General features: G+C 39.5%; 1 protein-coding gene across 1 annotated transcript in view; it reads left to right on the top strand.

Moving 5' to 3' along the window:
- Positions 1-18,590, top strand: part of LOC150085889 (meiotic nuclear division protein 1 homolog) — a 94,337-nt gene that overhangs the window by 12,857 nt on the left and 62,890 nt on the right. The window contains exons 2-3 of the mRNA XM_090373556.1: positions 11,606-11,671; positions 16,606-16,779. Of these exons, the coding sequence (XP_090229682.1) occupies positions 11,606-11,671; positions 16,606-16,779 (240 nt within the window). The remainder of the gene's footprint in view (positions 1-11,605; positions 11,672-16,605; positions 16,780-18,590) is intronic.

Below are 18,590 nucleotides of genomic sequence, written 5' to 3'. Positions count from 1 at the left end.
CCACCCCCAAGTCCCTTTCATTCTCTACCACTGTCAGTGTTGTACCACAGAATTGATACGTTGCTCTGGGGTTGCTGTTTCCCATGTGTAGTACTTTACATTTGTCAATGTTAAACTTTATTTGCCACCTCTCAGCCCATCTGCTTAACCTTTCCAGATCCTGTTGCAGCAGCATAGTGTCAGTAGTGTCCTTGACAACCCTGCCAACCTTTGTATCGTCTGCAAACTTGGACATTAAGCCCGATATACCATCATCAATATCATTTATAAATACAGAAAACAATAATGGACCCAACACTGAGCCCTGAGGGACTCCACTAATAACATCAGTCCACGATGAGCAGTGTCCATTGATTACCACTCTCTGTCTTCTCCCCCTCAACCACCCCTTTATCCATAGCAGCAATTTGCCTCCAATGTCACACTGCTCCAATTTGTGTAGCAGTCTTCCATGTGCAACAGTATCAAAAGCCTTTCTAAGATCCAAGTATATAATATCAAAGTTATTCCCTGCATCCAGTTCTTTTGTGACTGCATCATAGTATCCAATCAAGTTGGTCAGGCAAGACTTCCCCTTAACAAAACCATGCTGTGTCTGAGCTATAACTGAAGTCTTGTCTAAATGATCCTGCAGTGCTTCTTTAACCAGTGCCTCCATTAATTTTCCTGGAACAGAAGTTAAGCTCACAGGTCTATAATTACTTGTGTCAGCCTTTGATCCTCCTTTGTGAATTTGGGTCACATTTGCACATTTCCAGTCTATGGGTACCTCCCCTGAGTCCAAGGAAGCTCTCATAATTATGGCTAAGGGTTTGCTTACTTCCTTTGCTGCCTCCTTTAATATAACTGGATAGATCCCATCCACCCCGGGTGCCTTTCTTGTGTTTATCTTCAACAGTTTCTCCTCCACTTTACTCCCAGTTATTTCAAGATTCTGTAGCTTACTGCTAGAGTTGAATACACCTCTGGCATTCCCCTCGCTGAATAACTCCTCATGTGTGAATGTCGATGCAAAATATTCATTTAGTTTGTTAGCTACCTGAGCAGGATCATCAACACTTGACCCATCAATATCAAGTGGACCAATCTGATTCATCCCCTTTCTTCTAGAGTTTACATAAGTAAAGAACTCTTTGCTGTTTTTCTTTGCATCCCTTGCCAAGGATTTCTCGTAATCTGCCTTCGCCTGCCTAACCTCCTTTGTAACTTGGTTGCATATCAACTTGTATCTATCATAGGCTTCTGTGTCATGTGTTAATTTGTATGTATCCCATGCATTTTTCTTCTCTGCCATATGCCTCATTAGTTCATCTGACATCCATTTTGGCCTAAACCTTGAACAATATTTCTTAGTTGGTATGTAAAGCCTAGTAGCTTCCAAGATAAGTTCTTTGAATGCTTCCCATTTTGAATTTGCTGTTGGTAACATCATCAGTTGGTCCCACTGTATAGAATTTAAATACTGTCTCAGTCCATCGTAGTCGCCTTTACGGAAGCAATAACCCTTCCCTTTACCCCTAATGGTAGTTACCTCTTTGAGTAAATCCCACTTCAGCACACTGTGATCACTGCCACCTAGCGGTTCATTTATCTGCAGATTCTTAATGCATGAAGAATCACTGCTGATAATCAAATCAAGAGTATTACTCCCTCTAGTTGCCTCCCGAACATGCTGATGTAGAAAACAATCATCCAATAAATCCACAAAAGCCCTGCTAGTGTGTGAGTAACCAGCCCCCAAAATCCAGTCAATATCTGGGAAATTAAAATCTCCCATTATAAGACACTCTGATTTACTGGCCCACTCTATTTCCCTGTACAGTTCCTTATTATACTCATCAGAGTCATTAGGCCTATAACACACTCCTACTCTCAATTTTGATCTCCCAATGTTTATGTCACACCAAACTGACTCCACACTGCACTGTCCAGCGATGCTGACTGGCTTCACTTCCTTGGTTTTTATGTGTTTCTTAACTAATAGCATAACACCTCCCCCCTTCCTATCCTGTCTATCCTTTCTGTAGACGTTGTACTCCCCAAATTGCAGTTCCGCATCCCTTATATCTGTGTGACACCACGTCTCTGATATCCCAACAATATCTGCCTTCGATGTTTTGAGCAATACCTCAAATTCATCAAATTTATTTACTAAACTCCTAGCATTGGTGTACACGCAAGTATACCTGCACCTGTTTCTATTCTTAGCTACCCTAATACAACCCATGTGTTTACTTGTGCCGCAATGGCTCCCAGCAGTCTCTGAAATACCATGCATCTTGTTTTTCAGGCTTCTGCTCATTCTAATAGAAGCAGTGCAAGAATCTCTTTCACCTCTGCCAGTGGCTACTGTCAATCTATTGGTCTTTGTCTCCCCCCAAGCTAGCAGTTTTCCGACCCACCTAACACTGCCTCGATAGCATCAGCAAATATTCTTGCACCCTTTCTATTTAAGTGTATCCCATCCCTGTAGAAGCAATCTCTCCTGTTAACAAGTACAGTCCAGGCTGAAAAAAATTCTACCCCTTAGTTCATCTGTCATTCATTTAGGCCTAAACCTTGAACAATATTTCTTAGTTGGTATGTAAAGCCCAGTAGCTTCCAAGATAAGTTCTTTGAATGCTTCCCATTTTTTGAATTTGCTGTTGGTAACATCATCAGTTGGTCCCATTGTATAGAATTTAAATACTGTCTCAGACCATCGTATTCGCTTTAAGAAAGCAATAACCCTTCCCTTTACACCTGATGGTAGTTATCTCTTTGAGTAAATCCTACTTCAGCACACTGTGATCACTGCCACCTAGTGGTTTCTTTATCTGCAGATTCTTAATGTATGAAGAATCACTACTGATAATCAAATCAAGAGCATTACTCCCTCTAGTTGCCTCCCGAACACGCTGATGTAGAAAACAATCATCCAATAAATCCACAAAAGCCTTGCTAGTGTGTGAGTGGCCAACCCACAAATTCCAGTCAGTATCTGGGAAATTAAAATCCCCCATTATAAGACTCTCTGATTTACTGGCCCTCTCTATTTCACTATACAGTTTCTTATAAAAGATCAACATAATAGGATTAAGACTGCACTCTGGGGGGAAATAGTGGGATTATGGATGAAAATGGAGACAATCCTAGTCCAGACCAACTTGGAAAAGGAGGTTGCCTTAGCCAAACTTCAAGTCTATGAAAACAGTAGGGCAAAGGAAATGCTACAGCGCGTCCCTACCTACTCCCAAGCGCTGAGGACCAACCTAAACAAGCCAAATGAATGCACCATTACAAACCGAACCACAACAGCCCAAAGAAAAACCCTCATACCAAAACAGCACCTAGTTGTACTAAAACGAGCCTCTACAGAAACACACAAGACCAGTGAAGAAGTAAAACAAACAATAGTCGAAAAACTGAAGGGTGACTTCAAGCATACTAAGATTAGATCTATTCGGAAAACAAGAAACGTAGGAGTGTTAATTGAAACTGAAACTGTGGAGGACATAAAAGGTATAATCAGCAACCCCAAAATTTCAACGCTGGGACTTCTAGCAGAGCCTCCTAGACGGAAAGGGCCAAGCATCATTGTATTTGATGTAGACAAAGAGACAACACCAGAAGAATTAACAGAGGAAATATACTGCAAAAACTTGAAGCAGTCACTCATGGAGGAAGAATCAGGGCAACACATTATGCCGAAATATAAAGCTAAATCCAGAAATGGAAATGCCATCAATTGGATCATAGAGCTCTCAGAAGCGGCCTGGAAATCTTTGAGCCAACAATCAAGAATCTCTATAAACTGGGGAAGCCATCGTTTTCGTGAGCATGTGGCTGTTCCCAAATGCTACAGGTGCTGCCACTTTGGTCACACGACCCACACCTGTAAGCAAACACAGCCTACCTGTGGTCATTGTGCAGACATCGGACATGAATTTGCATTTTGCCCCAGGAAAGCAGAACCTGCAATCTGTGTGAATTGTAAAGAAACGAAGCTGCCATTTGATCAGTCACTGCAGGATAATAAGTGTCCAATCTACATAAAGGCTAAGAGTGCACAACAAAACAGAACCGACTATGGGGAATAACAGGAATCACTATAATCAAACAAAGATTAAATTCGCACAGCACAATGCTTAGAGATTGGCATTAGCATTAGTAGAGGCATTTGATGCAAGAAAGCAAGCTTATGCAGCATCAGCCAAAAAAAAAAAAAAAAAAACTCACTTCCACTTCACCCCTCTGTTTGTTCAAAATACCTGTCCAGCTGAGCCTTAAACTTATTTAGGCTATCAACCCCCACGACAAGGGATGGAAGTCTGTTCCACCAACCAACCACGCGCTGGCTAAAAGGCAAATTTCCGCACGTCTATCCTACATCTGTCTTTCCTCAATTTGAATTTATGCCCTCTTAGGTGATTATTCTGAGCTAGAGGAAGAATCCCATCAGCATTGAGCATGCTCAAACCATTCAAGGCTTTATACACCTCTATCAGATCACCTCGCTGGTGCCTAGTCTCCAGACACAGTAATTTGCAAAACTTAAGCCTTTCTTCGTAAGAGCACCCCTTTGTTCCATTCACTAATCTTGTTGCCCTTCTCTGTACTCGTTCCAGCAGCTCTACATCCTTCTTGAAATGAGGCCTCCAGACCTGTATACAATACTCTAGGTGTGGCCTGACCATTGCCTTATACAAGGGAATAATCACCTCCTTATCCCTGCTGGAAAAATTCCTGTATATCATTGACAATACTCCATGAGCTACTCTTGAAGCCCGTCTGCACTGCTCAGAGAACTTCATATCTGCCTGCACAACCACCCCCAGGTCCCTTTCATTCTCTACCACTGTCAGTGTAGTACCACAACAGAGTTGATACGTTGCTCTGGGGTTGCTGTTTCCCATGTGTAGTACTTTACATTTGTCAATGTTAAACTTCATTTGCCACCTCTCAGCCCATCTGCTCAACCTTTCCAGATCCTGTTGCAGCAGCATAGTGTCAATAGTGTCCTTGACAACCCTGCCAACCTTTGTATCGTCTGCAAACTTGGACATTAAGCTTGATATACCATCATCAATATCATTTATGAATACAAAACAATAATGGACCCAACACTGAGCCCTGAGGGACTCCACTAATAACATTAGTCCACGATGAGCAGTGTCCATTGATTACCACTCTCTGTCTTCTCCCCCTCAACCACTCCTTTATCCATAGCAGCAATTTGCCTCCAATGTCACACTGCTCCAATTTGTGTAGCAGTCTTCTATGTGCAACAGTATCAAAAGCCTTTCTAAGATCCAAGTATATAATATCAAAGTTATTCCCTGCATCCAGTTCTTTTGTGACTGCATCATAGTATCCAATCAAATTGGTCAGGCAAGACTTCCCCTTAACAAAACCATGCTGTGTCCGAGCTATAACTGAAGTCTTGTCTAAATGATCCTGCAGTGCTTCTTTAACTAGTGCCTCCATTAATTTTCCTGGAACAGAAGTTAAGCTCACAGGTCTATAATTACTTGTGTCAGCCTTTGATCCTCCTTTGTGAATTGGGGTAACATTTGCACGTTTCCAGTCTATCGGTACCTCCCCTGAGTCCAAGGAAGCTCTCATAATTATGGCTAAGGGTTTGCTTACTTCCTTTGCTGCCTCCTTTAATATAACTGGATAGATCCCATCCATCCCGGGTGCCTTTCTTGTGTTTATCTTCAACAATATCTCCTCCACTTTACTCCCAGTTATTTCAAGATTCTGTAGCTTACTGCTAGAGTTGAATACACCTCTGGCATTCCCCTCGCTGAATAACTCCTCAGGTGTGAATGTCGATGCAAAATATTCATTTAGTTTGTTAGCTACCTGAGCAGGATCATCAACAGTTGACCCATCAATATCAAATGGACCAATCTGATTCATCCCCTTCCTTCTAGAGTTTACATAAGAAAAGAACTCTTTGCTGTTTTTCTTTGCATCCCTTGCCAAGGATTTCTCGTAATCTGCCTTCGCCTGCCTGGCCTCCTTTGTAACTCGGTTGCATATCAACTTGTATCTATCATAGGCTTCTGTGTCATGTGTTAATTTGTAAGTATCCCATGCATTTTTCTTCTCTGCCATATGCCTCATTAGTTCATCTGACATCCATTTTGGCGTAAACCTTGAACAATATTTCTTAGTTGGTATGTAAAGCCTAGTAGCTTCCAAGATAAGTTCTTTGAATGCTTCCCATTTTGAATTTGCTGTTGGTAACATCATCAGTTGGTCCCACTGTATAGAATTTAAATACTGTCTCAGTCCATCGTAGTTGCCTTTACGGAAGCAATAACCCTTCCCTTTACCCCTAATGGTAGTTACCTCTTTGAGTAAATCCCACTTCAGCACACTGTGATCACTGCCACCTAGTGGTTCCTTTATCTGCAGATTCTTAATGCATGAAGAATCACTGCTGATTATCAAATCAAGAGTATTACTCCCTCTAGTTGCCTCCCGAACATGCTGATGTAGAAAACAATCATCCAATAAATCCACAAAAGCCCTGCTAGTGTGTGAGTGACCAGCCCCCAAATTCCAGTCAATATCTGGGAAATTAAAATCTCCCATTATAAGACTCTGTCTCTGATTTACTGGCTCACTCTATTTCCCTGTACAGTTTCTTATTATACTCATCAGAGTCATTAGGCCTATAGCACACTCCTACTCTCAATTTTGATCTCCCAATGCTTATGTCACACCAAACTGACTCAACACTGCACTGTCCAGCGATGTCGACTGGCTTCACTTCCTTGGTTTTTATGTGTTTCTTAACTAATAACATAACCCCTCCCCCCTTCCTATCCTGTCTATCCTTTCTGTAGACGTTGTACTCCCCAAATTCCAGTTCTGCATCCTTTATATCTGTGTGACACCACGTCTCTGATATCCCAACAATATCTGCCTTTGATGTTTTGAGCATTACCTCAAATTTATCAAATTTGTTTACTAAACTCCTAGCATTGGTGTACATGCAAGTATACCTGCACCTGTTTCTATTCTTAGCTACCCTAACACAACCCATGTGTTTACTTGTACTGCAATGGCTCCCAGCAGTCTCTGAAATATCATGCATCTTGTTTTTCAGGCTCCTGCTCATTCTAATAGAAGCAGTGCAAGAATCTTTTTCACCTCTGCCAGTGGCTACTGTCAATCTATTGGTCTTTGTCTCCCCCTAAGCTAGCAGTTTTCCGACCGAGATCTAAGGCTGTTGCCACACAAATGGCTAAAAAAGCCATGGAAGAAAATTATGACATACTAATGCTACAGGAGCCTTACACCTACAACAAAGAAGTAAAAGCCTACCCCCTACATTACAAGATCGTACAAGTTGATGGAGACAGCCCGTGAGCTGCCATCGCTGTCCGGAATCCTGACCTCACGGTAACCAAGATCTCAGACCTATGTACAAACTGGGCCGTATGTGCCCATATAGCCTCACCGTTAGGGGAATTTTATGTCACCTCTATATATGCCCGTCCGGGAGAAGATATATTGCCCATGACAAGATATTTGCAAAATATCCAACTACAAATGCAGAATGCCAAACTCATAGTTGGAATGGACGCCAACTGCAGATCCCCTGCTTGGCACAGTGAAAGACCAGACCATGGGGGTGCCAGAAATGGTCAGCGCCTGGTGGATTACATCTTCAACAGTAATCTAGCAGTTCTGAACAGACCTAATCAACCATCAACTTTCTCCAGCACACTATGGGAGGCAAATATAGATGTAACCCTGGCCACTCGGTCAATTGTTGGGCATCTCTCCCCCTGGGTGGTACAAGAACACTGGACTACCTCTGACCACAGAGTCCTAACCTTTGACCTCCACCACTCCCTCGTAGCACAGTATCCACCTAGATTCCTCTCGCCAAGATACGCCATCCAAAAAGCACACTGGAACTTATTCCAACAAACATTGATGGAAAAAGCCAGGAATTTCGACCCAAAATATCTCAATCCAGACCAACACCAACAAAAAGTAATGCAGCTTATAACTGAAGCAGCAAACATGGCCATCAGGAAGAAGCCAGTTCCCAAAGTGGTCCACTGGTGGTTACCAGAACTCCAGGCAATAAGACAGCGAGTGAATAATGCCCGAAAAAGATTCCAAAGGGCACTCAGATCTTGACCCCAAGCAGAGGTTGACATACTCAGACAGCAATACCGGGAGGTCAGGAACCAATATACGGCTCAAATTAAAACAAGAAAGAGACACTCCTGGGAAGACTTTGTATCCATAGTGGGAAATGCAGACCCCTGGGGAGTGGCATATAAAATCACCACAAGTAAATTCCCCAGGGGAGAAGTCGTTGCTGCCACCTTAACACCTCAAGGGACATACACTAGATCCTGGCACTCCTCCATTAATAATATATTGGACCATATCCTCCTACCTTCAACAATTCCACACACGCATGAACAGAGAACTCTCTCCGAGGAGAATGATAAATACTCCACCCAGACAGTGGAGCCCCCTTTCACGATAACAGAACTCAACATAGCTGCAGCCAAAATGCAAAACAGGAAAACTCCCGGCGAAGATCAAATAGAGCCGGAAATACTAAAAAAGGCAGTGGAAATTATACCGGATACTATATTAAACCTAGCAAATCAATGCCTCACAGAGGGTTTCTTTCCAACTTCGTGGAAGACAGCCAGAGTCAGACTTATCCTGAAAAACCCCACTAAACCCCAGGACATGCCAGGCTCATACAGGCCTAGCGCTCTGCTGTCGATGCTGAGCAAGCTCTTTGAGCGACTCATCTACCACAGAATTGAAAACCGTTACCAGAATGCTCAATTGATGTCAAGAAACCAATTTGGTTTCAGGAGGGGATGCTCCACCACTGATGCCTTCTAGAGGATCATCGATGCAGTCAGAAACTGTAACAAGAAATATTTCCTCCTCATCTCAATTGACTTCGTTGGAGCCTTTTACTCCCTCTGGTGGCCCAGTGTTCTAGCCAGGCTCCGACGGGCTGAAATCCCATCAAATCTATTTTGCTGCATGAAATCTTACCTGGAAAACCGAAGAATCACTGTCAGCACTCCCTTTACCTCTGCATCCAGACCGGTTTACAGGGCTGCCCCCAGGGATCCGTCCTGGGGATGCTCCTGTGGAACCTGGTGCTTGATAAGTTTTTAAACTTGGATGTTCCAAATGTCATTACACAGGCATACGCTGATGATCTGATTATGATGCTTCAAGCAGACAGCAGGGCTCAACTGGAGGCCATAGGCAATCATGCCACACACATGCTACAGGATTGGGCCAAGAGGAATCTTCTAACGATCTCAACCGAAAAAACAAACTCAATACTCCTCAGGGGTCACCTTGACCCTGGTAGACCTCCACTAATCAAAATAAATGGAGAGACCATCAAACTCGAACAGGAACTAAAATACTTAGGAATAACACTAGACCGAAACTTGAACTTCACATCTCATCTCTGTTATCTCAGAACGAAAACAAGAAGGCTCTTGGCCCTGATAACCAAAATCACCAGGAGGGACTGGGGACTAAAGAAGAGGGCCCTTTTCTCTTCTATACAAAGCTCTCTTCATCCCTGTCCTTTCCTATGGTGCAGGCGCCTGGTATCAGAAAGCAAACACAGCAGTCAACAAGAAAAAGCTGGAGTCAATCCACCGATCCATACTATTGACAACAACTAGAGCCTGCTGCACGGTGAGCACCCATGCGCTCCAGGTCCTGGCAGGCTTCCTTCCCCTGGACCTGGAGATTGTGCGCTGTGGGCTGCTACACCAACATTCAAAAGGAAGAACCACAACTTATTTAGGCTACACAACAGATCCACAGAAAAGCAGATCCTCAGAAAATAAGAGGTTAACGGAACACCTGCAATCTATCTGGCAAAATAGATGGAATCTTACCACAAAAGGTCAAGTCACCAAAAAATTTATACCCGATGTCAGCAGGGTATATCCTATTTCCCCGTCCTGGTTTTCCCCTGGCTTGCACACCACCTTCCTTCTTACAGGACATGGCTCCTTCAGAGGAAAACTCCATGAGCTGGGAATCTCTGACAACCCGAGCTGTCAGGAGTCAACATGGGAACATCTTATCCATGACTGTATCTACTTCTCTCTCTCTTTCTCATTGTAACTCAAATTTTCTTTGGCTGGTGCAGCATAGGCCTCAGGCTTCCTTGCACCATATGGCTAATAATAATAATAATAATAATAATAATTATTGCATTCTTTATTTTTTCACCAATTACAGAAGTAATTTTGTTCTGTATTTTATCACCTAAATAACGTGGCATATTATTATCGTTATTCTGAATATGGTTTAAATGTTCGTTCGTCCATGATATTGTCAAATTGAGCAATTGTTTCTATCAATTTTAAAATGAAAAATGTGTGAAGAAATGTTAAATTTTGGAAGGGATGAAAATTATACGATTGACTGAAATTCTGAATATTGATTGGTTGCCTAATTTAATGGAAATTTGTTTTCTGAGAAGGTCTGAAAATAAATTTGGGTTAAGGTAAAGAAAGCCTGCACGAGAAGCACGCAAAAGTTCATATTTACTGGTAAAAGTACTTTGCCGTAATGCCATTTGTATTGTTGCTCACTCAGTAAACAGACAATGGGTGTTATCGGTCTGGAGTAGAAGTTGAATCCCACAGGAGCTTGAAACCCTCCCGAAGTGTGGGAGGGGTAACCTGACATTTTTTCTTTAGAATCACTAATTGAATCACTAACAGGGTCATATTGGAAGTTCTGCCGCCGTAAAAAATGTTCGTAACGTAGTTTCACCGGTAAACTTTTTTGCAGTTTGCCGTGCTTCTCGTGTGGGCTTCCTTTGCCTTTTTTTTTTTTTTTTTCCCTTAATAAACAATTTGTCCACTAGTCCAGTGATTCTAAAGAAAAAAGATCAGGTTACCCTCTCCACTTTGGGAGGGTTTCAATCTCCCATGGGATTCAATTTCTTCTCCTGACCGATAACACCCACTGTATGGTTACTGAGCGAGCAACAATACAAATGCTGTTACGGCAAAGTACTTTTACTGGTAAATTTCATTGAACTTTTGCATGCTTCTCATGCAGGCTTTCTTTACCTTCGCCTAAATTTGTTATAAATATATATGCTACATAATAATGTTTATGGTAGTTGCAACAATGTGCACTTTTATGATGTTTTGAATTGTACCACTGAAATAAACTAAATTAAGTAACTGCAGGCTACTGATATCGTCCCTTTGTACTGTCACGTACACACTTCAAATTATGAATCTTATGAAACTGTATTTCAAAAGACATCAGCACATATCACTGTAAATATGTGATTGACTTTTTTATTTATTTTTGGTTTGGGCTTTCTGCTGCATGGGGAACTTGCCGCAGAGATGTGCATCCCTGTTTCGTGTGTCTCTGGGAATTGTTATATCAGAACTCAATGGACAAAGAAACAGACAAATCTTAACATGAGAAAAGTGTGTGCCATGAAGCTAAAAACGTTTTTGTTCATCTTTCGTACATTTATACATTTATTTTAAAAAATTCATTGTGCTGAATTTTTAATTTTGCAATTAAAATTGCATATTTCTCCAATTATTTTTAGTCAAAGAAGAGAGGTTTAAGTCTTGAAGAAAAGAGACAACGAATGTTGCAGCTGTTTTATGAGAGGGTAAGAGTTTTTGAGAATATATCAATTAAATTCTAACATAAATTGTATTTACTTTGTGTTGATCAGAATGTGGTTAATTGAAAGCATATCTGTTTCTTGCTTGAAATAAAGTGAAAATCTGAAACTTAATTTATTCATATACAGGCAGTGTGCAACTTATGTTGATCTGTACTCATGCCACTAGTGAAAGCAAATTGGCACTTGTGTTAATACTTACACAGTAGTCTGAATCCCATTTAAAGCAATATAACCTTCAATTTTTTTTTTAATTATTTAATTTCTTAAAAGTAATTTTCATGTTTCAATGATTGAGATGTGTGAACCTGCATTCATTGAGCAATATCAAGTAAAGAAACCCCAAATGTAACTTGTAATTATATTCTTTTTCTATCTCCATACTGTAGTTTAAAAATATAAATGTTGCTATAAAATGGTATTTTAATGAATAAAACCAATATGTTAACTGTTTTTGAAATACTCTTTGTTTTCAGTTTTTACTGTAATGCCGATGGCATCCTTACTCTCATGGAAACACACATATAAGGAGATGCAAAAATTTAAATTGAAAAAGGATGGTTGTTGAATAGATGTACAAAAATTTGTGTTGTGTGTGTGTGTTTTTTTTTTTTTTTTGTTGATGATGTACAAGCTTGCTCCCTTCCATCATTTGCCATTTCTAATGCTAATTCATAAGAAAGCATAACACAATTAACACTATGTAACAAAAAATGTTTGTTTATATTTAACTGTTTATTACGTATTTTGTCTGCCGAATCCAGCGTTGGCATTTGTTTTTTTTTTGCATGTTATATCTGATGTTTTTATATATTTTTGTGGCAGCTGGTCTCATACTGGGATATGTAAAGAGCCTGTAGAATTTGTGTAATAATTTTATTTATTTATTTTTTTTTTTTCAAGTTGATGTGGCAACCAAATGAAGGTGTAAGTTATTTCCAGTTAATTCTGTTATGTTTATATAACAGAATATGAATATAGTAATAGTAATAGAGGCATGTGATGCAAGAAAGCAAGCGTATGAGCTAATATAGCATCAGCCAAAAAATAATAATAATAATAAAATAAATAAATAAAAAATAAAATAAAATTCCCACAATCATTCCCCCTAAAAGTTTGTCCAGCTCCTTCTTGAATTTATTTAAGCTATCAGCTTCCACAATGACAGATGGAAGTTTGTTCCAGCAATTAACCACCGGCTGGCTAAAGGCAAATTTCTGCACATCTATTCTACAACTGTCTTTTCTCGATTTGAATTTATGTCCCCTTAGGTTTGTAATCTGAGCAAGGGGAAGAATCCCGTCAGAATTCAGCATGCTCAACCCATTCAAGGCCTTGTATGCCTCAATCAGATCGCCTCACAGGTGCCTAGTCTCCAGCCGCTGCAATTTGCAGAACTTAAGCTGGTGCCTCTGTAGCCAGGTGGGCAGGAGCAGCAGTGCGTAGCACACGCTTCTTGATTAGACCGGGGTTCGAGCCAGTGACTACTGAATACATTGCTGTTTCTTGTATTCTGTCTATCTTATGAACTCTCAGCCCATCTACCCAAATTTTCTAGATCCTGTTTCAGTAGCACACTACCATTACTGTCATTAACAACCCTGCCAATCTTTATCATCTGCAAACTTCGACACTAAGCCTGATATACCTTCATCAATATCATTGATAAATATTCAAAACAACAGTAGGCCCAACACCGAACCCCGTGGCACTCCACTAATAACATTAGTCCATGAAGAGCAGCATCCATTGATTACCACTCTCTGTCTTCTCCCACTCAACCACCCTTTTATCCATTTTAGCAACTTATCCTTAATACCCATTCTGCTCCAATTTGTACAGTAGCCTTCCATATTATGTAGGATATTCCAGGGGCTCACATCTGGTGAGTATGGGCTTGGCACACCCAGGGTCCTGAGCTGGATATCATCATTCTTCTCTTTCTTGGTGATCCCCTTCTACTTCTGACTCTCTCTCTCTCTCTCTCTCTCTCCCTCCCTCCCTCCCTCCCTCCCTCCCTCCCTCCCTCAGGGTAACTTGGAAATTTTTTTATTTTTTTTTTTTTAGCTGGTGCAGCATAAGCCTCAGCCTTCCACTATATGGCTAATAATAATATCATGTAGGCCAGAAGGATGAAGCACAACATCATTAGTGATACTCTTTCTCAGTATATACAAAGCCTATTTTGGAGTGCTTATGAGTAATCAACAGAAGTTTTGTGTACCTCACTTCTTCTTTGGTAGATGCAGGTCAATATTAGTTCGTTAGTTCAATATTAGCAGGTCAACAAGTGCCACTTTACTGTAACCAGTAAGAATTGGATGACTTATTGAGGGACTTAGGTCTAATCAAATCCATGCAGAGCTCCTGACATCTTGTTTAAAGGAGTGGAATCTACAGTATCCCACATGCAAGACTTCCACAGAAAAAGATTATCACTTATGTTCATTTTTGTACTGTTGCAGAAGCCCCATGCTCTCATTTTGATTTGAATGATCTTTTAGAAGAAATTAGTATTACTTGCAATCTGGAATAGCAGCATCTTTTCATGGACAGTTCAAGCAAATGTTTGAAAGCAATGTTGTTTTGCAATGGGAATTGCAGAACAATTGCAAAAACTACTCCTAATTCCTGTTGTTCACTCTGTTCATATTAAAGAAGACTGCTGAAATGTGAAGCATGTGTTAGAGGAGATCACGTTTGACCAGTATAAATGGGATATCTGTGGTACTTTGAGATGCTAGGGCACCTTCTGGGTTTGCATGGTGGTTTCACTAAGTTCCCTTCCCTTGCTTTCTATCCCTCTTGTATAGCAGAGCAATAAATGAGCACTAGAAGAGAAGACATTGATCTACCAGAATTGAGTAGCCCAATAATCTCTTGGCTCCAAGAGATTATCGGGCAATTGTTTGACTAGTCCCAGCCTGGGACTAGTCAAACAATTTATTGAAACATTGGATCCTCAAGACAATATGTTTTCTGAAAGTTTTGAAATCATATATTATCTATGTTTTCAAAATTGTCTGATGCAAAAGTGATGGCATATTTATTGGTCTGCAAGTTGGTTTATCAGAGAAATGGTGTAACTCAGACATAAGGGATGTAGGATTTGTATACGGGGAGTAGTGTTATTGTTTTGTTGTTTAATGGCACAAGGGCTGTTAAGGCCATATTGTGCCTAGGGAGCACAGTGTGTGTGCAGAAAGGAGAAGAGGGGTTATGCCAGTGGTTTTGACGTTTTTTTAATAATGGCATCCATAAATAATTTAATTTATTTTGTGGCACCCCTATTCAATTTTCTGCCTGTTAGATCTGATTTTTCTTCTTTTTTTTTTATGTGAAACTCCCGAAACACGAGAGGTATTAGAACCTATAGCACTTAGTACTGTGCTTGGGTTGGAGGTTGAGAAGACGAAAGAAGATATTTGTTGACATTAGACTTGAACTTCTGTAGACTGAAATTCTCAGGAAATACATATGAAGGAAGGTTGTTCCAGAAAACGGCAGTTGAATAAATAAACGAGGAAGATAAAAAGTTGGTTCTGCGAGTTTGAAGTTGGACAGTAAATGGATGTTGGCTGGTGGGGCATGTGTTCGGACTGTTTTGAAAGAGAGAGTGAGAATTATAGATGGCTTTTAATTTCATTTGAGATCTGCAACAACCTCTGTCTCTCAATAGCATCATAGGCAAAGAAGCAAATCTCTCTGAATTCTTTTTCTATTTAAAACAAATTCAAATGTATGACCGTTTCTAACTGCTGTACAATTAGTTCTTATATTTAAATTGAATTGATTTGGGAGGTGCAATATGGCCTAAGTTGCCCTTGCGCCAGAAAACACCACAACAACGACAACTTGAAGGTAGTGAGGCTCTCTGCAAGTTAGGACTAATCTTTCTTTGTTTTCAAATGGTCTGAATACTTTGGGGATTGACTGAAGTCGTAGGTACCTAATGGCTGGTTAATAAATAACAGACAATATCCTCTGAACCAGGCTTTTCATTCTTATGAGACCCGCAATGTGACAGTCTCAGTCTGATGGTATTTATCATCAGTTGAAATATTTTTCACTTCCATGGAGGCAAGATTTTCCTCATCATAACCTTGCAACAACCTGGAAAGCATGTTAGATATCAGTATGAGTCATCTGAACCTTCATCAAGGGTATTTGAGCTCTTTGGGCTTTGAAATGAGCTTTAGTCAACAATTTAGTGTCACAAAAAAAATTTGAGCTTTTCTTCTTCACACAACTAGTCAACACATTAAATGTAACATTAGGCCTGACGTAGCTGAGTGGTCAGGAGTGTGAGTGCAGTAGCACATGCTCTTTGAGTGGACCCCGGAGTTCAAACCCGTGACTGCTAAATATGATTAACATTTGTATTGATTGATTTATTGTAAACTCCACTGACCTGGTTTGTGCCGGGGTATAATCAAACGTTTAATGCCTTTTAATTTTAATGTTTTTTTTTTTAATTTCTTTTCATATGTTTCTTTCAAGTTTAACAGAAAATTTACTTTAATAGACAGGCCTTACTCTCATATAGTCTATTAAAGGGTTTTACTGCATCATTATTACTGCATTATTAATGGATTTTGACTGTGGATATCTACATGTACTTTGCTTAGTTTTATTCAAATGAAATAATTCATTAAGTTAGAATTGGTTGTTATTTTATAAGTATGTGCATAATTTCTGTGGAAAGCAGTTAATACAATAAATTCTCATTCTTTCATGACAAGGAATATGAGGAAAATGTTATGGATAATGTTATTCAAGGTAATTTTAATATAATTTTCCATATTTTGTTTACATATCAGGATTAATTTTAAGATACTAATATTTTAAACTGAACTGTTTTATATTTTATAATACAGTTTTAAACTTTTTTCTTATAACACTATAAATTTTTCATACAGAAAGATGTCTTCCAGCTAAAAGAGCTTGAAAAAATAGCTCCCAAAGAAAAGGGCATAGTTTCTCAATCTGTAAAAGATGTAGTGCAATCTCTTACTGATGATGCACTTGTTGATAGTGAGAAAATTGGCACTTCAGTATATTTTTGGGCATTCCCAAGTAAATCTCTTAATAATGTAAGTATTTCAGTCAAAAATCAATTTAAAATTTTGTTCATAGGCACAAATTTAAGTGTCCACTTTTTCCTTCTAAACATATGATAAATTAAAATATAAATTTTTTATTCATATTGATATATGTATGAAATATTATTAGATAATAGATTAATGGTTACGTGATGAAATTATGATAGGTGCACATTCTAATCCCAACACATGCAGTATTGTTGTTGATTAGCTTGGAATTTATTTGGTTCCAGTAGTCATTGCCTAGAATCTGTGTGGTTTTTCTCTCTCTCTCTCTCTCTCTCTCCCACTTAATTTTAATGGTAAAAGGAAGCTACATTTTTACCAAATACCGTATTTCTTCGTTTCTAAGACGGCATCGATTGTTTTCTGTACCATCAACAGAAAAAAGCTTTGATTCTAAGAAAAAAAAAAAATTTTTTTTAAATAAATAAAACGCTAAAATATATCTAACAAATATTTTTATTATGATAGAATTCAATTTATTAACAACAATAGTATTTACCAGTAGGTATGTTATTCATCACTTTCTTCTGAATCTCTGAGCCATCGATATCTGCATCTGAATCAATATCAGTCTACTTCACATTCGGAGTCTGATTCTTCTGAGCCGTCGTTATCTTCATTATTACATAATATATCGTCTTCTGAGCCCTCGAGAGCATTGGTGATGCAACATTTTTTAAATGATTGCTGCCCTATTCTTTCTGGGATTAGTTTCCAAGCTGTTGATACCCATTCTACCAATTTTGATGCTCGTGCTTTTTTAATTTTTTCGGAAGGTGCCAGTGGAATGTTGTCAGTCAACAGCCAGGATTCATATTCCTGTCTCAAGTAATCCTTAAATGGTTTGTTGACTGAAACATCGAGTGGCTGCAGTTGGCTAGTCATGCCACCAGGAATCACAACCAAGTCACCACGTTTTTGCACGATTTTATTTTTGACTTGTTTGGACAAATGTCCACGAAATGCATCAAGTACTAGCATGCTAGATGGGTTATGAAGACTTCCAGGGTGTCTATTCCACACAACATTTAGCCAGTTTTCTGTAAGCTCTGCCGACATCCATCCATTTTTTTGTGCATGCACAATAACATCTTTGGGGAAAATTTCATTCTTTGGTATGGTTTTTCAATTTAAAATTAAATATGGTGGCAACTTTTGACCATCAGCAGTGATGCATAGCATCACAGTGATATGCTGCTTTTCGTAGCCCGTGCTTATAATTTTGATTTCTTTAGCACCTTTAGCGTTGATGGTGTAATTTCAACGCATATCGAAGAAGACCGGGGTTTCATCAGCATTTCCAATTTGACTAAACTCGTAGTTTATTTTTTTCCTTAACTTCATCACCTGTCGCTGAAAGTTAATCAGCTTCTGTTGAAAGTCTGCAGGAATTTTTTGACAGATAGATGTTTGGTGCCTTAACAATAATCCACTATAGTGCATGAGTCTGTCACACCAGCCACGACTGCCTTTAAAAATTATTTTCTCTTTTCCGAGGGACTTGACAATTTCTCCAGCTTTCAATTGCATGGCTTGTCAAGTGATGGGTAATTCTTTTGCACGTGTCTGTTACAAAACATATCACAGCTTCATCGACTTATGGAAATCTTCCTTTCTTATGCCCTGTAAAGCGCGTGATTGTTGCTTTTCATGAAAATATGGAATTGCGATCATTTCTCCAACAACGAACATTTACTTCACTAATGTCAACCTGCAGCTCTATTTCCATGTTCTTTTGCATACACAATAACTTTTTGTTTCAGTGTGGCTTCATAGTGCAATCTTTTTGAAATTTT

Source organism: Mastigoproctus giganteus, chromosome 5 (genome assembly GCF_048544385.1).
Source record: "Mastigoproctus giganteus isolate SK-2022 chromosome 5, ASM4854438v1, whole genome shotgun sequence".
NCBI lineage: Eukaryota > Metazoa > Arthropoda > Arachnida > Uropygi > Thelyphonidae > Mastigoproctus > Mastigoproctus giganteus.
This window is presented reverse-complemented; position numbering and strand designations above follow the sequence as displayed.